Genomic DNA, 26326 nt, shown 5'->3' on the forward strand with positions numbered 1-26326 from the left:
AGAAGCCGGTACACCTGCCTAATATCGTGTAGGGCCCTCCAGAATGTTGAAAGTGCTTAATAATGTTCATGTCTCAGGGGTTTGGTGGCCAGTGGAAGTGTTTTAACTCAGAAGAGTGTTTCTGGAGCAACTCTGTAGCAATTCTGGATGTGTGGGGTATCCCATTGCGCTGCCAGAATTGCCCAAGTCTATCAGAATGCACAATGGACATGAATGGATGCAGGTGCTCAGACAGGATGCTTACATATGTGTCACCTGTCAAAGGCATATCTAGATGTATCAGGGGTCACGTATAACTGCCAGCCTGCCATCCATGTGGAGCACATGTTGGTCTCACTGCGGATTTCTAGAACTGAGCCCCACACAATTGGTTTCATCAAATTGTATGGGCCTGAAGATGGCGTAGATGCAACGTCAAAACTAGTAGCCAAATAAATATAAAATCTTAAGTACAACTGGAGGAGTTTCATTTTTAACAAAAACAGTTTTTTTTTGTCCCCAGCATGTAGGCTGCCCTGTGTGACTGGCCTGTAGTGTTCGATTTATACAGGCCTACTTTATCGACGTGTTTTTCAGGGGCTACACCTTCAGATGGGCATGGCTGGGAAATTGTTGAGATGGATGGAGAGGACGGACAGAGAGTGAATGTGGCAAGAGGGGATGGATGGGATGAATGGGAGGAGGAGGCAATGGACAGTGAGAGGGGATGGACAAAGAGAGGTGATAGGAAGGAGGCACAGAGATAGGGAGGCGGAAAAGGATAGGGAGAGAGCAATGAGGGGAGGGGATGGGTAGGGAGAAGAGTCAAGAGGTGATGGACAAATAGGTAGGGTAGGAGTGGGAGGAGAGGGACAGGCAGCAGGAGGGAGACAAGGAGGGGATGGACTATGTGTTGGAGGGGGAGGGGGCGGAGGTTGGTATGGACCGAGAAGGAGAAGCCGGTGAAGGTGCAATTGATCTGTTGAATGTGTACACACATAAAACTGCCAGAAATAGGCTAGTATATGTATTAAGCTTATGCATGTGTTGGTAAGAGCTTCTCTTAATGAATGTAGCTGAGAATATGTAAGTATGTGTGGGAACTCCACCCATGCCCATGGACGAAGTGGGTCAGATTTGACACACGAACTTTTTGCACCAAGAGGACCAACTTAGTGAGGTTTCTAATGCTCTAACACCAATACTTATGGAGATGCAGACATGTGTTTTTAAGCTCCTGCCATACTGACTTGCACTGCACAACAGATGTGTTGTGAGGGAATAATAATAACCTGCATTATCAACCTACATTGCAGTGCAGCCTACACGTCAAGGGGAAGAAAGGGTTCTCCAGTTCCTGATGTGTAGACTGCTCATTGGATCAAGTGTGTTGTGTTGGAGTCGTGTTGGCCTGCTTTTCAAGGTAACCTACTCATCACGGGTGGCGAGCCCTTGGCATATAGGGTGTGCAACACGAGACGTGTTGTGGGAGTAGTACCAGCCTGCTTTGTTGACCTCTTTTTGCAGGGACAGTTCATGCAGATGAGCATGCATGGCAAAAGGTTGAAATGAATAGAGGAGATTGAGTGAGGGGGGCAGGGGGGGGGGGGGGGAGGGAAAGGTTAGGGGGAGATGGGAGGGTGGGAGCAGATGACTAGGAAGAGAGGCAGTAGGAAGAGATTTACAGGCAGAGAGGGAGGAAAGGAGGAGAGTGACAGGAAGAGATAGTGTGGGGAATGAGATGGACATATAGGAAGACAAGGAGGTGATGGGTAGATAAGAGAGCTGTATGTATGTATGTATGTATGTGTGTGTGTGTGTCTAGCATTTCCTCCTAAATTTCTGAATCAATTCCAACCAAATTTGCTATGTAAACAGCAAACTTCTTGAGAATCAGCACTATGGATCTTATAACATCCTAGCCCCAGTAGGAGCACAGATATGGAAAGAAGCATTATGTTTTGTTTTTGACGGCCCCTGCCATATATGTTACCCTGCACAACAGGTGCATTGTGTGGGAATATTATCACTGTGCCTTTCAGCCTGTTTTGTAAGGCAGCCTACAGTCAGGAGCAAGGAACAATTTTCCTGCCTCCAACATATAGGCTGCCCTGCACAAAAGGCATGTTGCGTTGAGTAGTATCGGCCTGCTTTATCTATCTGCTTTGCATGGCAGCCTATGCGTGGGTTCGTTTTTAAGCCCCTGATGTGTAGGCTCCTATGCATGACAGGCGTAGTGGGGTAGTATCGGCCAGCTGTATAATGGACACAGGTGGGGGAAGATTGAGGTGGATAGAGGATGGGATGGACAGAGAGAGGTGCAGGAGGTGATGGAAAGAGAGATGGGACAAAGGGAGATGGGCAGAGAGAGAGAAGGGGGAGGGGGCAGGAGGTGTTTGGCAGAGAGAGAGGGGAAGAGGAGGAGTTGAACAAGAGAGATGGGGGAGAGGAGGAAATGGACAGAGAGAGGGGGCAGTGGAGATGTGCACACTTAGAGAGGGGCAGGTAGAGATGGACAGTTAGTGGCGGGGGGGGGGGGGGAGGTGGGTATGGGCAGAGGGAGCCAGAGAGAGTAGGTAGAGGGGATGGACAAAGAGAGGAGGAAATGAAGAGTCAGAGAGAGTGGAGAGGACAGATGCAGTGGGGGTAGGAGGACGAGGTGCACAGAGAGACCTGGGAGGAAGAGGTTGACACGGGGGGAGGAAATATGTGCAACACACATGCTGAATACCAATGGAGTTTAAACTATGGAATAAAGGCTAATTATTTACTTTTGCCTCTTCTTATCACAGTATTACTTTGTTGTACTCAATTAAAGATAATATTGATCTAAGAGACAATGACAGAAACTCAATATGGCACAGAACTAACTGTTCCACTATCTACACAGATGTCCTTTAAAATTACAGCATCGTGAAGATGATCAGCAACAGAAGTTAAATGTACAAAAAGTGTGCTACAGAGCTGGATATGCTAATTTCACCACAACCAAATAAACTGGTAAGGAATTATGCTATCTAAATCCTGTATTTAGGCTCTCTCAATCAGAAGTTACATTTAAATACAGTTTGTGTCAAAAAAGTGTTATGCCTTAAGAAGGAGAAATGTCTACCAGGGAAAGATCACACACTGAGGTTTTTATTCAGGAGTTATATTTGAGTATAGCTTGATTAAAAATAGTGTTATGCCTTAAGAAGGAGAAATATCTACCAGCATGTTTCAAAATTAGATAGCCTGAGGATCGCACCCCAAGAGACTGAGGTTTATTGTTCTGCAATATTGCTACTCGCTTTGGTCGGGATCCTTCAATTGGATTGGTCATCTCAAAAAGTTCATGAGTCCCAAAAGTAAAGTTTTGCAGGAGAATGCACAAACTTCCTACAGCGTAAACCATCTGTGTATTTATTACTGTTACAATGTCATTGGTTTTTGAGTCTTTAAGGACTGCTTAGCATTGTGTATTTTTGTTTTGTTATATATAGTTTATCATAAAATTAAAATTTTAAAAATTTCTGACTCATAACTTTTTGCAGTTAACAACTATTTATTACCTTAAATGAAACCTATACTTGGACATGCATGTTGATTTTATTAAAATTCAATCAATATGGTGAACTGCAAACTCAAATGAGACTATTACTATTTCATTCACATCATCATAGTTTGTTCCTATGCTGTCAGCTATTCTTGCATTTTCATTCATATCATCATAGTTCGTTCCTGTACTGTTGGCTATTCTTGCAATTGCTCATAAAATTCCATATACTTTGGTGGCTATACCTTTTCACTTTCAGTATGTCTCATATTTTTTTGACAATGATGGGCACCTGTTTTTCGGGATGTGCTAACTCATTGGGAAGTATAGGATCCTTATTGAAACTGTAAAGGAGCTGAAATGTTTTTGTGGGAGCACCATGAATGAACAGCTCAGTTTTCCCTTGTCCAGGATAATGTGTATAATACTCAAAACTCACCCATTTAGAAGAGGAAAAAGAAATTTTATGTTCCGTTGAAAATTTTCCCATATTTGATTCAAAGAGACAAGATTTTTTAAAAATAGACAAACCACCAATTTGTAAATGCTTCTATAAAGATGCCATCAACAGGTTCCGCTGATAGCTCTTTGATCATTATGTCACACTCTTAAAATGTGTAGGTCCTGTGATGATGACTCTCAGACTATCGTTGGTTCCTGTACAGGGAAGTATTCTTTCATCTTCTTAAATCTTCCATCTGATACGAATGTTAAACAAAAGTGAATCATTGTGTTGTTCTTATTCAAACTGGCACACCTGTTGGAGAACAGGTGAAGCTAATTCACATCTTTTGGGATATTTTTCTGGATATGATGGTACAGAAATAAGCAAACTTCATTTCCACATTTCTTGACTGTGCATTCATGGTATCCATAAGACCGTGAGTCTTTATTTTTCATATTATGTGTGTCAAAATCATTGAGCTATAGCTTTTTTTCAAATAAAAGATATCCTGAACAGGAGTAGTTGGTAAATAATAACTTTCACGTGTAGTCAAACTTCAGCCCACAGACATTATTTCCCTTTTTACCGTGTTAAGAAACTTTACTAATTTTACTGTGAAATTTGTTGGACCTTCTGTGGTGAACAACTAATTGCATTGTCACAATTTGTCAACCTTAACAAGAAAAAGTACACATGAAAGCAGCAAAGGGCCACCAATGTCTTTTGCTTTCAGCTAAATACACTTCATTATAGTCACTGCAAAAAGGACATGGGTCAGTTACTCATGACCTTTCTGCACGGAGTGAAGATTTAGATCTCCATTAGTGATGTCACTTGACAGTTGACTACTTCCTTTCTTGTCTTTATTATTCTGGCTATACTGTGTCACCCAGTTCCACCACCAATGTCTTTTGCTTTCAGCTAAATACACTTCATTATAGTCACTGCAAAAAGGACATGGGTCAGTTACTCATGACCTTTCTGCATGGAGTGAAGATTTAGATCTCCATTAGTGATGTCACTTGACAGTTGACTACTTCCTTTCTTGTCTTTATTAATCTGGCTATACTGTGTCACCCAGTTCCAATATATAACTCATTTTTGTAAAAAAGTTGACTCGTGGTCTTTCTGCAATTATCAATTAATTTGTAACCCAAACTTGGAATCAGTCGGTCCAGGAGTCCCATTCTCAGTGCCATGCATGATCTAAATGACACACACACACACACACACACACACACACACACACACACACTTGGCCATACAGCCACGTCATGTAGCATGAATCAGGAAATGGGTCTGTTTACATGAAGATAGGTATTGAGATGAACAGTGTAATGATGTCTGAATACCATGAGATGCCAGCACAGTGACTATTGTTGCAGCAGAGAGAGGTGTGTCAAAACTGGTGCATCCAATAACAACACATAACACAGGAATGGTACCACATTGTCTTTTCAGATGAGTCCCAGTTCTGTATTTAGCCTCACAGTGGACATATTCAATGTGTGGGGACTCCAAGAAGAATGAAAGTTGCCAGATTGTGTTTGTCTCGCAGGTGGTGTGATGGAATGAGGTGTCATTGAATATGCAACATGATCACTTCTGGTTCTGATTCGAATGACCAGTAATTTGGACAGTGGGCACTACATTCCCGATGTGTTAAGGCTAGTGGCAGTGCCTGATCTTCGATGTGTCCATGCCATGATCTTTCATTGAGATAAAATAAGATAACAATTGGCCCATTTTTTCACGATTTCCCATTATACAGAGGGCCTCAGGCTCTGGTCAGCACGTTCTTGTGATTTCTCATGCAATGAAAACATTTGGTCAAGGACTGTTGAGAGACTGGCATGGCGGTTGATGGTATCTGGCTTGGAGCTGAAGCCGCATGCAGTGACATACTGTTATGTCATACGAGCTCACTTTGACTTAGTGCCCAGCCAAGTTAAGAGTTGGCAACTTGGTGTACTAAATTTTGTTCCCTGTATACCTACATATCACCTAGAAACCTAATCATGTATCCTTCCCTCTGTATTGTATACACACAATAGGTAAAATTTCATTATTTGCTATCGTTCCTGGCAGTTTAATTGTAATGAGCAGTAGTGTATTTGTGAGGGGCCCCCACCTCTCCGCTCATCATTGGGGTGTTATAAAGACGATAGTTGTGATGAAAAATTCAAGCTGAAGTATTCTTTAGTACTACTGTCTAACACTCCTTACCAAAAATGTGTACATTTATTTATGGTTGAAGTTTTTCATATGAACTCCTTTAACCATGTGCCATGAGCTATAACTAACTATTCTACATGTGGCCAGAGTAATGGCCATAATCATTGTGACACAACAGTGATATCATTTTGTGTACTAATGCAAAGCACTGCAACCCATCTAGATTTGGTGACTAACTCAGGAGTGAGGCTGCAACATAACAGTGTTAATAGTCACTTGGCACATTGTCATGGTGCTGCAGTAACTTTTATACAACAAAGCTACACTATTTTGAGATTTATTGTAACAATATACTTAGATATGAAAAACTGATTTTACAGCTATTTACATATGAATGTTAGTATAAAGTAGGTGGATGCTATATGTACCTCACATGCTGGAAAGGATTTTCCTGATGAGATTTTTTGGGGATTAAAGAGGAAACCCATTCTCAGACACAGGGCATGGAAAATCCGACAAAACAGAATAAGAGAGCAATAAAACATAATTACTGGTAATAGACAGGCTATAAATGTAACATGTGATTGTTGACAATAGACAGGATATGAAACCTTGAGGACTCTGGTGTGGTAGGAAGGAAAGGTCAGTTAATCAGAGGCAACAGACAGGTTTATTGAAAGTACAAATATATTTGAAAAAAATGTCGGTGGTAATATAAATACAGGAAAGAAAAATTATGGAGACTGTGGGAGAGAAGTGAATGAAGAAAAAGAAGATGCAGAATACAAAGCTGAAATAAAAACTAGAACTTTAATAAATATGAAAAACTGAGAAAATAATAACAGATATGAGGCAAGGAGAAAGGTGCAGAAATGAAAATGAAATAAATGCATGCTGCACTTAGTTTGCAGTTGTGACCTAGTAGCCCTGTACTGAAATGAGAAAGCCTGTTGATTGTTGATTAATATCACTCTCTCTCTCTCTCTCTCTCTCTCTCTCTCTCTCTCTCATAAAATAGTTCACTCAGTGACTACAGGTATAACCCATAATGTCAAAGAAATGATTTAAGTATTTAAGTAAGAATGTTTGGGATGACCAGGATGTTGTGATTTGAAGAGTGATAGAATGGTACTGTGAATATCATCATAAGTGTAATTAATATCAATCTTGTTTTGGGAAACTGAACCTATGATATGATCACTATATCAGTTAGTTTGCTGGACAGGAATTACGATTGTGGACAAAGTCACATTTCATTTGAACAAAATAATATATAATTTTCTTTCTTTCCAGAATAGTACCCAGTCAACTGAAACGCCACATCCACAAAGTGATACCAGAACTACTGAAAATGCCACTACTGAAAGTGTTGCATCGAGCACTGGGGATGTTGTTATTAAGGTACAGTTTCTGAAACACAAACAAGTTTGCTAGTTTTCTGTTTTCATGCAAGTGTTATCTGTGATATATATTATATATGGTAAATTGACTAAAAGAGGAGGGGGGACCTTTGTAGTTTATAACTATTTCTTTAATGATATAATAGGTTTAGCAAAAGCCATTAAGCTTGTCATTTTTGTTTTGTTTGAAGGTATATCAGCCTGGTGAGCGATAAGTGTTCAAAATGTTACACAAAATGTTAGATGGGCAGGTAGACATTTCAGAAACTGTCTGTATGTCTGAAATATCTGTACAGATTAAAAATACATAGCATACTCTTAGTGTCAGGGTAAACTCTCAGAACAAAGCACAGGAGGATGAACAGAAGGTGTATAAATAAAAAACCACATTTCAGTTTTGTGAGGGATCCAACTTTAGTTTGTCACCATGAGATCTTCATCAACTTCAAAAGCTGAAGAAATGTCAGAGGCACCATCTATACGAACACAATGAGGCTTTCTTAAATTCTGTGTTTTTATTTTATTATACATATTACATTTCTCTTCTGTGAAACCACCAAAATCACTAAAAAAACAAATTGTCATCTGACTTTAGTAACTAACATAAAAATTGAGTTATACTTCTGGTTTACAACTGCATGCTATTGAAGTTTTCATTGAGCAGTCAAAGCATGGAGACTACAGTGACATCTGTCCATTGCTTCTGAGAGTTACATGTTGCTGAAAGAATAAGATCTGACTAGAAGTTGCTGTTGATTTTCTTTCTTGTGATTGCATCAGTGGACTATATTCTTCATCATTCTCAAAACTTCAAAAGTTTATCTCATGTTAGCTTCTACTTTTAGTGTAATTCTAGTGCCCAAAATATATCCTGTCTTTACACTGTTTCGCAGGTGATGTATAATATGAATGATTATGGTTGACGTTATTGATCTACTTATAAACACTGAACAGGAAGCTTATGAAACATCGAAATTAGTGCACTTGTTTCTATAATGAACTGGTATCACAAAATATTCATTTATTACTCTGATAACAGAGATCAGACAGTGATATGCATTCCTACCATTCCCCTTCAATTGATGTTAGAAGTATATGTGGGAAATTTAGGATATTTTACAGTGTATAAGTACTCATGAGTGGTTGAATTATTGACACATACCTAGTAGCATAAACATCACCATATTGATCTGACCATGGTGGAAAAACATCATCACATGGACTTCACAAGATACCAAAGGTGTAAAGATGAGTTAAAGTTCCACATTCTGGTCCTGGATGGACCTGTCAGGTCCAAATGACATTTTGTCATTCTCTGCCAATGGCATCATTACATGCAGTATAGAAGGGCATGTGATCAGCACACCACTCTCTGGGTTGTTGTTGGGTTTCGCAACCACTGACTTGCTCCTCAGTTGGGCTCGTACCAGTCCTCCCACTAAGGAAAAATCTCAGGCAGTACTGAGAATCAAACCCAGGTTCTTCAGCATGGTGCTCAGCTGTGCTGACCACTCAGCTACAGAGCAAACATACCAAAAGTGTAGGAGAGTATAATTCATAACCAGTCAGCTGCCACTAACATCTTGCAGGCATTGGTATAACCAGGTCCAAGGTGCACACTTATTGATATATGATGATGTCGTACACATGCTCAATAAGATTTAGGTCTTGTGTCCTATTGTTTGTTGGTGATAGATGATGGCAGATGTATCAGGGGCCCCATATCACCCAGATGAACATTCCCTACATACATGAGAGTACCTCCAGTAATTAACTGAATGGAGTCCTATTGACAAGCTATGTCCAGTGCCTCTTGCAGTTTTCAAGATATTCTTATCCTCCCATTGGTGTGTACCGGTGGATACCACAGCCTAGGCAACCAGTATCCGTTTCAGTGTGCTACCCAAATTAATCTCTTTGCTGTGGGCACATGATGAGCAGAGGCACCTGTGTTGGTTGTGGCTTTGCATCCAACAGTGGTAGGATGGTTGTGGGTGGCATGGTTGCTGACAGGATATTGTTGTACATCATTAAGATGCCAAGTGACTTGTAGCACTGTGACCCGTATACCCACTTGTTACAAATTTCAATAATTGATATGAACATGTGTGTCATTAACACATTATTGCCAAGTGCAGTTGACGGTAGTGGTATGAATTTTTGTAAATTGATATACTCATCTTACACACACTGTGGGGAGGGGGGGGGGGGGGGGGGGATGTGTGCATAACCTCAAAGATGGGGTGCTCCTTTCATCAGAACCCTGTGAAGTGACATATCAAACTGTTCTATTTGCTGCTACAGCACATCTATCTTTCCAGTGTAAAAGCTGTTTCTAATTCACTTTACTTGCGAGTCTGTATGTGACATTCATTTTGTTCCTTGATTGCAACTTACATATTTCTGCATTAGTTCCATAATTTTTTGCATGTTGTCAGCTACAGAAATATATAAAATTTGCCACATTTCCTTCAGATGTCACTGTTTCTGCATGAGAGTAAGATGTAATTTTAAAATGCTCCACATATCAAATTTTTTGCATAACCTTTTGTGTTCAGATTTCTTTTTGGTAGCTCTATGGATTACCTCTTACACGCCAATGTATCAGGCAGACATTCTGTAAGGGTAATAATCATATACATGGTTTTATTATTCACTGTCTTTAAGTGTTCACGATATTATCTAATTGTATGTTGTTGTTCAGCATTGTAACTATGAAAACATTGTCTTTTTCAGAGTGAAGTTTCTGGTTGTTCAGATTTGTTTTCTTGTGAATATGATGACAATATTGAGGTAAGTTCTAGCAAGTCAAGAAACAATATATTAATTATGGAAGAAATAAACATTACTACTCAATGCATTGTTGAAACATTGAGAGATTGACAGGCTTGTAAACAAGACAGAATTACTGTGCAAACTGTGAAACATTGGTGGTCTTAAACTGTATGCAGTAGCACTAATCGTTACATTATGAAAAAAGATTAGTGTCACCATCACATAACTTAATTACTACTCAAATCAAAATTAAGGGGATGGAAGCTGTACCAAATCATTGCCCCACTTCTTAATTCAACTCTGAGCACTACCCTCATTCAGCCACAAGATTAAATCCTCACAAAATTACAAAAGTTACCAAATAGTTGGCCTGCCAGAATATTCACATCAGTCTAGTACCACAGTTATCAGTTAATCAGCAAACTTAAAGTTCTTTGTTCCAGTATTACCACTTTAAGCTCACAATACCTCAGAGCACAAATAGAAGTTTTCAGATAACGTATAGATTCGATAGTGCAGCTTTATGACTTGTACCTCACTAAAATATTGCTCTTTCTGTTAAGCTCTCATTCCCAGCTGCAGTGTCATGAATTGCACAATACACGCAGTACTCAGTATTGCCGAGTTCAAATTTGCTAAATATAGTTACACCACATTTGTTGTATACAGTCATCTTTTGCATTACTCAATCATGTCTGTCAGGTCTATTATTTTACTTACCTTTCTTACCTCATTAACTAGTGGAGTGCATTCTAAAAAAATTTTAAAAAAATTAAAAATTAAAAAAAATCCCTATTTCAGAGACAGGCTCCCTAACCATTAAGACCCTAGCATTATTCACTATTTTATTATTTCATCATTGCTTCATTAACTAATAAACACCTGCTCTGCTTATTCAATACAAAATTGATTCTACTGAAAAATACTCCACAGTAACAGAGCCTTATGCTAAGGCGAACTTAACTCATTACCGATCAGATGAAATTATCACTTAGAAAAAATATTATTTCACTGTATTCCATCAAATTGCTTAAGATTATAGCCTGAAGGGTGATATATATACCAATTTTGCTTATACATTCCATAGATTACTCCAGGTAACTATGTTTGAAGTTGGAATTCCTTAATGTTAGAAAATGCTGTACCATGACACAGATGGATAGTTATCTCCATATACTGATTGTTCTGAACACAAACACTTCTATTATACCATAGTTAATATTAAGATCTAGTATTCAAGATGGTTTTTACTGCATATTGCCTCTGCTGCTGCACCAATGATTACTTCAGATGTTAATTATAGTTTTCAGATAATGTGGACATTCTCCACATAATACTTCATTTTCAGTTTACCATGCCTTATTGACGGAAATTCTTTAACCATGGTACCAATTAATTTTCTTCCATCCTCTTATGATTCCATTACTTATCACTAGCACAACATAATATAGTATATATATACATAGATAACACTGGAGAAACCTTTTCTAAAATATTCCTACTGTATAAAATTACATAAAAATCGAAGACAGAATGTTTCTGATTCACTTGTAAACTACAGATAGGATAGGAGAAGAGTTTGACTGCCTCAGGAAACATGAAAAATGAGACAGACAGCTGAGGTAAGCATTATCGTCACATAATGAATCCAACACAGAATGTTGAACCCCTCCTTGCTATTTACACAAGAAATTAATCCCAAATATTACATCAATGCTGAGATTTTGAATCACCAAGAAATTGCATTCCAACAACTGCCCCACCAATTTTACAGTTAATAGTACTTCTCGTTTCACACTCTTTGATAGCTTACCAGTAGCACCAATAATTTTTATTCCAGAAACATGCATTACCACTATACCCTAGATACAAAAAATGCCTGTGAAGTGCCATTCAAATCACTACCACTGCCCAGTAAACACTTAACATGTATACCTTGTACACTTGTTGTTGTTACAGGGTACCACACTTCCTTTTTACTTATCACATTGCCATCATTATTGATAATAAATTCAAATACCCCATCCTCATCACTACTGGATTTGACGTTGCCATCATTATTACAACTAATGTCAGAATCAGATCCACTACCACTTTCTCTATGCTTTAGATGTTGTACCTCTTCCACATTTATCTCCATTTCAGTCAATTTTGAATCTACATTTCATTTAATTTTAGCAGTTTTTCCTTTACCACTACTGCATACTTGGTTTCTACCTCCGTTTCAAAAACATTTTTAATCTGATCGATTTGGTTCTCTAGTTTAACCCTATTTTCAGCACAAAATTTCCTTTGACTTCACCTTTATACTGTTTTTTTTCAGAAGCCTCCACCCTCATACTATAGTCATCACAACGTTTATTTCTCTCTTCTACACATTTATTGCTCATTAATGTTAATTTCTCATTAGTCTTCTGCTCTACTTTCTTTATCTTTTCATCACAATCTTTAACTACCACCTCAATCTTCTTATTTAATTCTGAAAGATTAGATCTGACTACCTTAATCTCCTTTTTCATTTCTTTCTTCAGTTCATCCTTTAAGCTAACCATGTCATTTCTAATGCTATTCATTTTCATTTTCCACCCTACTAATGTCTTGTTTCATACTACTAATGTCTTCTTTCATACACATACTACTCAAACTACTCATAATTTGCTTTAACATTACTTCCACTTTTCCATCTGCCATAAACTTTTGCCCTTGTTGGTTTTAATTACTAGTTTCCTCCTCCTTAACTTTAACGATCTCATCCACTTTAGTACTGTTTTTGTCCATTTTGCTTACATCACCATACAATGCATATGACACTTTTATCATTCCATCTACAATAGGACTTTCATTCCCATCACTCGAAGTTACATTCATAACTGATTTATACCCACTATCATCTACAGAACCAGTCCCCATGAAGTTTTTCTGTTCATTTAAAACTTAACCTCTACAGCTTTGTTTTCAAGGACATCACTCTCGTGTTGTCCATTCTCCTCCATCTCACTGTCATGTTTGTTAAGGCCAATCATTATGTATCACTTAATATAAAACAGCTTTTGTCATGAAATTAACTTATTCTTATTCACTCATCTCCTGCTAGACAGCTGCAGTTGTCATCTCGATTTGTCGTCTGCACAGCTCCTGCAAGTTGTAATTCTCTCGGCGAGGTGTCTTGTTTATCCTGGTCAGCTGTGTCCACCGACATGCTGATTGGCTGCTCCTGTACTCAGTGGCTCCTTCCATAGAACCCACTCGCCTATTGGCTGCTGTCCTACTGTGGCCAGGAAACCCAAGCACTGATTGGCTGTTGCACTCACTTCATTTAATTCACTGTAAACCGCTCGAGTTCACTGTCAGAGTTTGCAAGTCCTAGTTTATTGTGCCCACATAAAAAGTCCTCACCTGGGGCACCATACATGATGTTCACCTGCTTTATTTCTTTGTTTGTTGTTCTCAGTGTCGATGTACTGCATTGCTACACTGCTGAAAAATGGGGTTTGGAAGTTCAGCATTGACTACTATAAATGATGTGGCCGACAGGTGCACATTTGCGTTTCACAGTTCTTTACTTTCACTGTCACCACCTTTCCCCCCTCCCAATATACACAGTTAATCTGGCCAGTTAACTATCGTTTAACTTTCGATAACCCTCATTAATAGGTTGCAGGCAAACTTCCACATACTGCTATAATAGTTTACTGTTGAACATCTATGAGCAGTAAAAGCCTAACCACACATTTCACAGTCTTTCAAATAAATTGAACAGACACTGTCAATGTTTTTACACAGAGCCTAATTGTGACAAACTTATTTCACAGTTAAGTTGAAGCATTATTGTTGTTCTAACCAACACAGGTTTCTTGTCTGAAACTCGGCTGTGGACTGACTGGCCCGGGACAAAAAATCAGTCCCTTATATATCCTTACAATAATAGGCACTGAAACTACACATTGTTTGATGTGTAATTTACAGAAATTACAATTAAAACTTAACTCATGAAATTAACTGAATACATCAAAAAATTGTATCTTTTTAACCGTTTCTTCTACTACAAGAGTTGGCTGAATTATTTGTTTAAATGATGAAATTAACAGATATTGTTTCGCAAACATTATTTTTGACAAAACTGTTAATTACTTTGGAATCAATGAAGGGCTGGCTTTCTAACGTGTTTTCGAATAGAGCCAAATAGGTACTTTAAGATTAGTAGTATTTCATCTTCCAAATGTTTACAATTATTACAGAATTTATATTTGTTTTTAAGTCAACAATAAATTTAAGTTAGAAAGCAGTTACTGATTTCACCCTATGACAAAATTATTAGCTAGGAATAGTCAAAATAAATTAAAAAATCAATTACATACATAAAACTAAGCACAAAATTAGATCTGGTGTTATATTCTTTAAAACTGAGGGACAACCTTTCTCTTTTATGAAAATGTAGATTATACTCAAGTTATGTTATGTTGATTACTCAGAAATGAGAAAATGAATTTTAAGAAGGCATATGCCAAAACAAGAGAGGAAGTAAAAGCATCCCAGCTTGCTTCATTACAAACATCTCCCTAAGTTTCAACGAGGTCATATAATAGGGCTGGGAGAAGCTGGACATCCCTTCCATGATACTGCAGAAAGACTTGGCAGGAATGCTGCCACTGATCTGATTACTGGTAACCGTGGTCACAGGAAGGTACGGTTTATGGCTCTGTCACATCGTACTGCATCTGCAGCAGCAATTTGAGCAACAGTTGGCACCACAGTGACATAATGAACTGTTACAAATCAGTTACTTCAAGGACAGCTCTGAGCCAGATGCCCTATAGTGAGCATTCTACTGACCCCAAACCAACAGCATTTGCGACTTCAGTGGTGTCAAGCAAGAGCTCATTGGAAAGCATGGTGGAGGTCTGTTATCATTTCTGATAAAAGCTGGTTCTGCCTTGGTGTCAGTGACAGCTGTGTGTTGGTTAGGAGGAGGCCAGTTGAGGGCTGCAACCAACCTGTCTGTGTGCTAGACACACTGAACGTACACCTGGAGATGTGGTCTGAGATGCTGTTTCATATGACAGCAGGAAGACTCTCATGGTTACCCACACAACCTAACTGCAAATTTGTATGTCAGTCCAATCTATCTGTTGTGCAGAACAGCACTCCAGGGGGTGTTTTGCAAAAGTTAACACTAGCCCACATTCCACTGTTTTAACTCAACATGCTCTGTAGAATGTTGACATGTAGCCTTGGACTCGTTGATCGCTTGATCTGCCTCCAATCAAGCACCTACGGGACATCATCGGATGACAACTCCAGCATTGTCTACAAACAGCATTAACTGTCACTGTGTTGGCCAACAAAGTGCAACAGGCATGGACCTCCTTCCCACAAATTGACATCCATCACCTGTACAATGCAATGCATGCATGTTTGCATGCTACATTCTGCCAGTTACACTGTTTATTAATCTACCAGCATTTCATATTTACAGTGGTTTATCTCATGTTTACATTGCCCTGTGATCATGCAATGTTAATCACTTAAATATTTTACCTAGACGAATGTATTCCCAAATTTTGATTGTATTAATTATTTCTTGATGTTGTGATATCTGTGTGTGTGCGCGTGCGCGTGTATGCGTGTCCGCGTGTCCGCGCGCTCTGTTGTATATACATGCACGCGCGTGCCCACACACACACACACACACACACACACACACACACACACACAGGCAGAAACGGAAAGTGTTAAAGCATGTAGCACCAGTTCTGTATTTACCACAGACGTTCATCACATAATGAGCATTAAATGATTGAATTTCCATTCCATTCGTAACTGCTGTCTGTCATCTACATCAGTCTAACGTGTGATCTTGCATACAGAGAATATGCTCTTGTGTTCATTGTGGCATGGAAATAAACAACCTCCAAATCTTTTTTTGAGGAATTTGTTGACATACTTGAAACATTTGCTGTGTCAATACATGAAGAATGCTGGCTGGATGCTTTCCCTCAACTCTGAGAATTGCTCTGTGGTGACATACCATGGGACTGGGCAGGGTAGTTAATGATCCTTACATCCTTCAAAGCATTTGTGGTGTTAACTGTTATGTGGGACCATGCATCATCCTGTTGGAATGTGCCATTTGGTACCTTGGTCATGAAGGTTTATGGTAAGAGGATTTACCATTTTTACCACATACTGGCAGTTATTCAGCCTCCCTTCAACAATTCCTGAGTGAGTCCTATTGTCATTTCAAATAGTTCCCCAGACCATCTTCTAGAAGATGAATGCACATGGGTCTAGAAAATAACTGCTTATGAAAATTACTGCTTCCCATGACCTATGTCCAAGGACAATGAAATCAATCTGACCACCACAAACAGAACCCAGAATCAATGCTGAATAGCACAGAATACTACTCACTGTTCCAGATGACTGGCTCTACACATGCAAGTCTCTTTATTCTGTTGATGGTGTCAGTGGTAAACATTGCTTGGCTACTTGAGATCTCGAACCAGCTTCCAGTAACCTGCTCAGGGTGATACTCTGCCTGTATCCTCTATCTGAATTTCAGCTGTTGTCCTTATCTATTCATCAGAGATAGACATAAAAACCTGTGATCTTCTTGTGATGTAGTCCTTCTGGAAGGACCCATGCCTACTCCTCTTGTCACACTGTAGTCCTGACTCTGTCCAGCCACCAATCATTATGCAGTCATTGACGTACAGCCAAATGTCTCTGCAGTCTATCAGCATAATCTGTGGCAATTATGTATATCTTGAATCATTGGTGACAGAACTGCTGCTAGAAAACATGAAAGTTAAACAGGCTAATATTATTTTTCCATTTCGTGCAAGATAGTAGGGTGTTTTGATAATAATGCATTATCAATAATAGAAAATTTTATTTCACAGTAGAGTGTTTTCTATAGTACATTTGTAAAATGATGTTAATGGAGCATTTCATTTTGCTGTAAAAGGTACTCTACAATACATTTACGGTGTTCCATTGAATGTGTAAAACAACTTGCATGAGCATTGTTGTTCTTCATTTCTCTGTTGTTAAGTCAGATAAGAGGTCAAATTCATCCATCCAACCGAGCGAGGTGGCGCAGTGGTTAGACACTGGACTCGCATTCAGGAGGACGACGATTCAATCCCGCGTCCGGCCATCCTGATTTAGGTTTTCCGTGATTTCCCTAAATCACTCCAGGCAAATGCCGGGATGGTTCCTTTGAAAGGGCACGGCCGACTTCCTTCCCTAATCCGATGAGACCGATGACCACGCTGTCTGGTCTCCTTCCCCAATCCAACCAACCAACCAATCATCCATCAAGTCATACACTGATTATGTAGAAACCAGAGTAGGGTGTGACAAAGAGAAGTCTGGAATATTGAAGTCTGTTTAGGTTAAGAATATATTACTTAATAATATTTCATCTTCAGTCACAATATTTTCTAGTTACTGTCCAGAGCATTTCAGAGTCACAATTCCGTTTTGAAGAACTGTGTAGACAGAATGTTTGCTTCAGTCTTTGATTAGCAGTAACAGAAAGACAGTTGTTAGATTTCAAGAAAACATCTCAGGCAGGATTAATGAGAGAAATAAAGTGATTTCAAGAAAACATCTCAGGCAGGATTAATGAGAGAAATAAAGTATTTTAACATACTGCCTTCGTTTGACCACATAGCATTTGTCTTCTGCATTGTGGAAAACTTCCACATTTACACTTACATTTTGAATGATTTAACATGTTTATGAATGTACTACATGACTCAGATGATGCATACTTAACCTACGTAACAATGATGTGATGGAGTATTCAGTTACACTTTCTGCTCTGAACAAGAAAGGAAACAATAATAATTCCTCTTTTTAAAAAAATAAGTTGTGTTATAGTGAAATTCTCTGAGAAAACACATTTTGAAGAGGCTCAGAGTAATTCCAGATAAGGTGTAAAATTAGCTTGTGAATGAACTACTTTCATTCAACAAAAAAACATTTGCTGCTTTCAAGTATAATGAGGAATTGTTAAATTGAATCTTTTTACCTTTAAATACCAGTGTTATAGATAGTGAGGTGGCACACCATGACTGAATTGATCTTCATTCCTTTTGTAATATCTGTATCGGTTTCATTATGGGTTGTTTTTTTAACTTTCATGTTATCGCTGTACATAGGCTTCAAAATTCACAACATAGTTTTGACTGCTTTTGTACTGCTTTACCATTTTATTAGAGTAATTCTAATAAAGACAGAGAGCCATTTCTGATTTTGCTTCCACAATCAGATGCAATAATTACCAAAATTCTATGTACAAACACTTTTTTGTAATTTAATAACATTGTGGTACTTTTGCTCTCTACTTTATCTGTGAACTGTGTGACAACAGATATTATTAGAATGGAAATGTTGATCCATTTTTTTGTATTGGTTCTGATTTTCAACAAGTTTTAAAAGCCTGCACTTGTGTTATCCCAGGGAGCAGCAGCATTGGCACCTCAACATGCTGTGTGGAACAATAAGGATGCCTTTGACCTCACTGTAAGTACTTTATGGTAGCTGTCAGAAATGTGTCTGTTGTTTTCACACACACACACACACACACACACACACACACACACTTGTGCAGCTACACTTGTGCCAGGTGGACACACAATTGTGTATATACCCGGCACAGTATAGGTGCAAAAGTTTTCATTCGCATTTGGTGTGCCTGTCAACAATGAATCAACACTTATGCTGTTTGGTGAGTTGCCTCCGATACTCAAAATTATTTATGTTCTGCCAGAAGTTCCCTGTTGTATCATTTTCACAGTATTTTATGATGCTTCTCAAGTAAATTTGAAGAAAATGGCCTCATATGTACCCCTGTATGTGTGCTGTAATGAAACTAAAACCTTAAAATGTACAGTAAATAATGATACCACTTAGGGCAATAACAACAAGGGATAAGAAAGATCGCCTGTTCAGACAGTGTATATGTCTTGGAGGGGGCGGGGGCCCCACATTCAGTACATTGCAGAGGTTGTTCCAGCAGCCATAGAGGGTGTATCAGTTTTGATGTTCAGTTGTGAACTGCTGGATACTTTGAAAAAACTTAAAATAATTTACCATAACACAATCAAATTTGAATTTCATTTACATACTTTTTTATTGTCCAAACTGATGATGATCAATATTTAACTAACTAGCATGTTATCCTTGTAAAAGCATACAGAACAACTGAGGCTACAAGACAATAAATAACAATGGATTTTTGAAAAGATTACATATGAAGATTCAGTATTCTCTGATCTTTCTATAACAACAGTTTTGAATAAAGATATTTTCATAGTTATTCATTGTTCAGAAAAACAAGGTATTTGTTAGAAAGAAGGAAATGAGGACTTTCAAGTAAGATATTCCAGTCCTAAAACTGTTGTTAATGGGTTGAAATTTTAAAGTGCATGTGGTTTTCGCATGAATCCTACATTTTGAATACCTCTTTACATAAAGCATGTGAACATGAATTTTTACACTAATGTTATTAGCTGCATGTAAATTATAAAGCGAATAATCAAGTTCAGAAAAATACCAGCCAAAAAAGAATTTGGGGATTTCATATATTCCTGATATACTGAGGTGACACAAGTCTTGGGATAGCGATATACAGATGGCAATAGTATTGCACATACAAGACATGAAAGGGCAGTACATTGGCGGAGATGTCATTTATACTCAGGTGATTCATGTGAAAAAGTGTCTAATGTGACTATGGCCACACAATGGGAATTAATAGACTTTGAATGGAAAATAGCTGTTGGAGCTAGATGCCCGGGACATTCCATTTCAGAAATTGGCCGGGAATTCAATATACTGAGATCCACAGAGTCAAGAGTGTGTAAGAATATCACATTTCAGGCATTACCTCTCACCATACACCCAAAGATGGGATTTTAAAATCACAAAACCAGTCATGGTTTGAATAAATAAGTAGTATATTTGAAGCGGATCTCTCTAAATTAATTGTTCTACAACAGATACATGCCTGTGTTATTAGATGATAGTTTTGTGGGTCACTTCTGCTACCTTGACGGTAGATGAGTGTGATCTTTGTTTTTTTGGAACCACAGGGACCTATCATGTTTTAAAGGAAGGAAGGAAGATTAGGATTATTGACATTGAAGTTATTAAAAACAGAGCACAAGCTTGGACTTTTACAAGAATGGGGAAGGAAATTGGCCCTACCTTTTCAAAGGAATCGTCGAGGCATTTGCCTGGAGTGATTTTGGGAAATCAAGGGAAACATAAATCAGAATGGCTGGAAGTGGATTTGAAATGTTATCCCCACAAATATGAGTCCATTGTAATAACCACTGCACCATCTCACTTGGTCTATGTGTTATTAATATTCGTTGGGAGAGGTGGCTAACTCTGCTGCAAGTTCTGTATTGAATCTGACAGATTCTACTAGGTCCTGGGCCCTGTAAAATTTAAATGAGTTCAGCTCTTTCTCAACATCACTGGCAATAATATCCGTGTCATTCATATGTGTAGTGGTGCGTGATTTAAACTGGAGCAATGTTCTTGGATGTTGATTTGTAAAGAAGTGGAAAATGAACAGTATAACACTCTAAAACTCTACAAACCCCCCACCCACACACACACACAAACACACATGCTGCCTGATAAAAATTGAAGTGTGCAGAAGGGGAGGAGTAAACGAAATGAAATTTCATGGTTTGAGAGGTTATGTGATGTTACTTTAGTTATTACACAGCTGAGTCAGATTCGCAAAGAACATGGCAGTATGAGCCCATTTTACAGAATGATGTTGTGTGCCCTCTGGCCTGGATGCATGCACTGATTTGGTTGGGAAGGGTGTTATAAAGCTGTTGTCTTCTTTCCTGAGGCAAGCTAGCCCACAACTGTTGTAACTGGTCTTGGGTATCCTGGATACTGGCACTAGAATGGAGGTGATGTCCAAGCTGGTTTCACACATGTTGTGTTGGAAAATGGCCCCACAGTACTGTCACATGAGAGGTAATATATGACGATGCAGGATGTCTGTGATGTATCATTGTGCTGTAAGAGTTCCCTCAGTCACTATTATCCATGACCTGACCTTATACCCAGTGGCTTCCCACACCATGACACAAGGAGTAACAATGTTGTGCCTAACAAATTCATTGGGAACTGGGATCTCTGTCCATGTCACTGCCATACTCACCAACAATGGCTATTTAGGATAGTGCAGAACCGCAATTCATTACTGAACACAATGCAGTGCCATTCATGAGGCATATACACTTCCTCATAATGGCACCACTACAAAGACAGCCATTTGTGTTGTGTTAACAGCAGCCAACACATGGGGTGGTAATTCCCTAGTCCTCCTGCTGCTAGTCTTCGACCAATTGTGCAGGATAGCACAGAATGTTGCAGGGCTTGCATTACCAGTTCTTGGATGGGAGGTGCAAAAGTGAAGGGATACAATGTTCTCGGTGCACAATGCGCTATCCTCCCTTGTGACTTGGCCCACCTAAACATTTATGATGGGGACACCCGCCATCATGTTTCCATGCAGCCCACTGTCACACCTGAATTTCCCACAAATCACACAAGTGATGCTTGTCAGCTGGAGTCCACAATAAGGCTCCTTTCAAAATTTGACAGGTGCTGATAACACTGTCTCACACAAATATGGAATACCTCTGTGTCATACACAGTGATCACTCAACATCTGATGCTGTTCATGCTACTTACATACACTAACAGTGTCTTAGTATCTCTAAAGTCTTTTGTTGAAGCCTTTAACTCAGCTCAGAACAAGGGGGCCAAGATTAGTTTTGAGGAGAGTGCTGGAGATTAGAAGTTTTGTTGTAACTCCATGAACAACCCTGGTCTTCTCAACCTTCTCTCTGAGTCACTTGAACAATTCTGATATAATCTCAGAGCTCAGACAACTGGTATTAGTCATTAGTTGCATGCTATTTCCTTGAAACATAGTAAAATCCAATAGCACCACTTGCTATAATACCACTGCTAACATAAATAGGTTTTTTTCTGTCTTTTCTATATGTAATACATCTACAGTGTGGTGACAAAAGTTAAGGGGTGCCTACTAATATCATATTGGGTCTCCTTTTGTGCAGCACAGTGTGGCAACTTGACGTGATACGGACTCAACAAGTCATTGGATATTCCCTGCAGAAATATTGAGTGGTGCTTCCTCTATAGTTGTCCAAACTCAGAGAAGTGTTGCTGGTGCAGAATTTTGTGCATGAACTGACCTCTTAATTATGTCCCATAAATGTTCGATAAGATTCATGTCAGGTGATCTTTCTGGCCAGATCATTTGCTCAAGTTGTCCGGAATGTTTTTCAAATCGCAAACAATTGTGGCCCAGTGACATGGCGCATTTCCAGTAATAAAAATTTCATTGTTGTTTGGGAATGTGAAGTCCAGGAATGACTGCAAATGGCCTCCGAGCAGCTGAACATAACCATTTCCAGTCAATGATCAATCAGTACAGTTGGACCAGAGGACACAGTCCATTCCTTGCACAGTGGCTTGTTGACAATCTGGGTTCATGGCTTCATGGGGTCTGCACTGCACTACACTTGAACTTTACTTTCAGCTCTTACCAACTAAAATTGGGTCTCATCTGACCAGACCACACTTCTCTAGTTGTCTAGGATCCAGCCGACATGGTCATGCTGTTAGCTAAGGCACTTGCATTGATTGCATGTTGTCATAGACTACTGAAGCCAAATTTCACAACAGTGTCCTAACAGATACATTCATCTTGTGCCCCACGCCGATTTCTATGGTTTTTCACATGGTGCTGCTTCTCTGTTAGCACTGACAACTCTACACAAATACTGCTGCTCTCAGACATTAAGTGAAGGCCAGTTATAGTTTCAATAAATGGTTAGTACAACTGGTACAGATCTCTAAAAAAAGTTATTTATCATACCTCTCAGTTGCAGATGTTCTACATACAAACTTTGTTGTAGAATATTAGAACACTTTCTGAACTCAAACATAATGAAGTATTTAGAACAGAATAAACTTTTCTTTGCCATTGGGCATGGATTCTGTAAACAATGGGCATGCAAGCATCACCTAACGCCCTTTTCACATGACGTCATGAAACTCATGTATCAGGGCAGTCTGGTACATGCTGTATTTCTTTACTTCTAAAAACCATTTTACTCAGTACCACATCAACACTTATTAATAACACTAATATGGGTATCATTAAAATCTGTGACTGAATTGAGGATTTTTTGTTAGGGAGGATGTAGCACATTCTCTTTCATCAACAGGTGTAAAAGTACTTTGAGTGTACCCGAGGGAAGTGTACTGGGATTCTTATCATTTATATAGTTTGTTGATGACCTGGTGCACAAATTTGGTTGTAACCTCAGACTTTTTGAAATGAACCAGTTATCAGTAATGAAGAGCTATCTGAAAAAAAACCTGTGCAAATATTCAGTCAGGTCTGTGGAAGATTTCAAAGTGGTACAAAAATTGGCAATTTCACTTAAATGTTTAGAAATGAAAATTTTGCCATTCACAAAATGCACAATTGTAGTATACTGTGACTAAAATGTTAGTAAGCCCAGTAGAAATTGGCAAATTCATTCAAATTGCTCTGTCTTAACAATCTGCAGTGGATATAAAATAAACTGATAACATAGGCTCAGTTGTAGGGAAATTAGGTGAAGGACGTTTGTTCATTGGTAGGATACTGGGAAATGGTAATCAATCTACAAAGTAGATCACTTTTAGAAAACTGGTGTAACTCATACCAAAGTAATGCTGAAGTTTATACAAAGGACTGACAAGTGATATGGAATGTACACAGAGAAGGGAAATATGAACGATTACAGCTTTGTTTGACTCTCGGGAGCGCATCATGAAATGGTGAAAACCCTGAACCTGAGATGCTTGCAGATAGATGTGAACTAACTTGCAAAGATTTAAGGAGGAGTATTAAGTGACCAATTGGGAATATACTACAGCTCCTATGGATTCCTTCGATAGGAACTGCGAAGGCAGCTTTAGACTAACTACAGCCTGCACAGAGCCACTGAAGCAGCCATTCTTCCTGCATTCAATGTTGGAATGGAATGGAAAGGAACTTTAATGGGTTTAGGGGGTTAGTGGGGGTCTCCCGAAACCCTTTGCACTCACACTCCTTCCTAACAGCATCCCCTTCTATTCTGTCACCTGCTCTCAATCCACGCCACAAGTCATCGTCCCGCTGTGCTTCACAAACTCACTGGCTCTGGTGCCTGTTTGTTCCATTCCTATCCTGTGTGTCTGCTGCCTCCCTCTCTTTGCATTCCTATCTTGCACACCTGGTGCCTTCCTCCAAACCATCCTCCATCCTTTCTCCAAGTCCTTCTCCCCTCACCTTGCCACTTTTCTTACCTCACCCATCCCCCACGCCACAACCCTTCACCCCAGTTCCCCAGTTTACATGCCAAACTGCAGTTCTCACAATGTGGATTCAGCTGCTACGTTGTAACTGTGTGTGTGTGTGTGTGTGTGTGTGTGTGTGTGTGTGTGTGCGTGCGTGCGTGCGTGCGTACGTGCATGCGTATGTGCACATATGTGCTTGTTTGTTACTGCCTGTGGCGGCGGTCATCTAAATGCTAACAAAGGGTGTTTTTTTTGTCAATGGCTCAAGGTGAGTTGTTTCCTTTACTTCTACCTTCGCTATTACATGATTTTGCTAAAATCGTCTGCTGTCTCCAATTCCCTTCCACATACACACCCTTCTTTCATTGTTCACAAATCAAGTATCCACAATGATTAAGTTGTACTCTGCAAAATTCTATCAGCCAGCTGCCTCTTCCATTCCTTTTTCCCCATCTTCTACTATTTTTCCTTCTCTTCCTTTCCACACTGTCAAATTCCATCCCATATCACAATTAAATTATCATCTATGTGCTGTATTCTGTACATTCTTTATTTTTTTTAAATTGTTTCCTCAATTATTAATATTACCTTTTCAAAAATAAGAAGTATATCCATTGTTATTTATGAGTCTTCCTTTTTTTCCAGTTGCAAGTTGGCTATGGGCAAAAGCTGGACTGGGAAGTGCAAGCAGTTCTAGTTGATATTATCCCTTTTCTAAAAGCTCATCTAGATGATATATGCACTCCTGCACTACTAGAAGCAGTACGAGAGTTGGCAGTGCATCTGCCGCCTACACTTTCTGTTGCATCTAATGTTGTAGCTGCCACTGCTGGTGGTGATTCCCATGGCCAACTTGATGCTTTGCTTGAAGATGCTTTACTCAAATTTCAAGGTTGTCGGTGAGTAAAATTGTGATCAGAAAGATCATTATTATCCCTTTTTTATTATGTCAAATGATTCACTTAATTCAGAACGTACCTATTTGCTTGCACGGAAAGTGTGTTCTGCCTCTCACAGTAAGTGTTAGTTCCCGTAGTGCAGAATAGAACCTTATCATCATATCTTTAATAGAAGTAAAAAATGGAGAATTTTTTGTAGAGTTCTCTAAATTCAAGTCACACCAGCAATACATCATGCTTAAATTTGCCTGAGTGAAAGGTAGTTGTTGCTCTACAAAATGTAAATTGCTTATGCAGTGCTGTAAACATGAATATATAGATGCAGCTAGTAATCCTCATTTGAGTCTTGTAAAAATACAACACATGCTAAGACTCCTGCAATCATTTGACTGATAGCTTTTTATATCAACAACAACTTGTGTATCTCAGGAAACTGTTCTAAGTTGGGATTATACATAATGAATTCAGCAGTTGCCGTATTCGTAAATAATTTTTCAGAGCTCAGTAAAGAGATATAATGTGTTTGAACACTATTACTATAGTACTTAGTTATACGACAACAGAATAAATTCAACCATTATTCATTTGTTTCCCACATATACAAATAGTGTGTTTGCTGCATCTGCAGTCTAATAGAACCATTTTCTCAGCATATTTAGATGTGTGTGATTGATACTGATGTAGTTCATAAGGAAATTGGTAACTACAGTATATA

General features: G+C 38.9%; 1 protein-coding gene across 4 annotated transcripts in view; it reads left to right on the forward strand.

Annotated features, from left to right (window-relative positions):
* The window catches only part of LOC124605781 (pericentriolar material 1 protein-like), a 378792-nt gene that overhangs the window by 218601 nt on the left and 133865 nt on the right, over positions 1-26326 (forward strand). For all 4 annotated transcript variants that reach the window (XM_047137665.1, XM_047137667.1, XM_047137666.1 and 1 more), the window contains 4 exons: positions 7428-7535; positions 10271-10327; positions 18779-18841; positions 25358-25611. In XM_047137665.1, the coding sequence (XP_046993621.1) occupies positions 7428-7535; positions 10271-10327; positions 18779-18841; positions 25358-25611 (482 nt within the window). The remainder of the gene's footprint in view (positions 1-7427; positions 7536-10270; positions 10328-18778; positions 18842-25357; positions 25612-26326) is intronic.

The sequence above is a fragment of the Schistocerca americana genome, chromosome 3 (genome assembly GCF_021461395.2).
Source record: "Schistocerca americana isolate TAMUIC-IGC-003095 chromosome 3, iqSchAmer2.1, whole genome shotgun sequence".
Classification (NCBI taxonomy): Eukaryota; Metazoa; Arthropoda; class Insecta; order Orthoptera; family Acrididae; genus Schistocerca; species Schistocerca americana.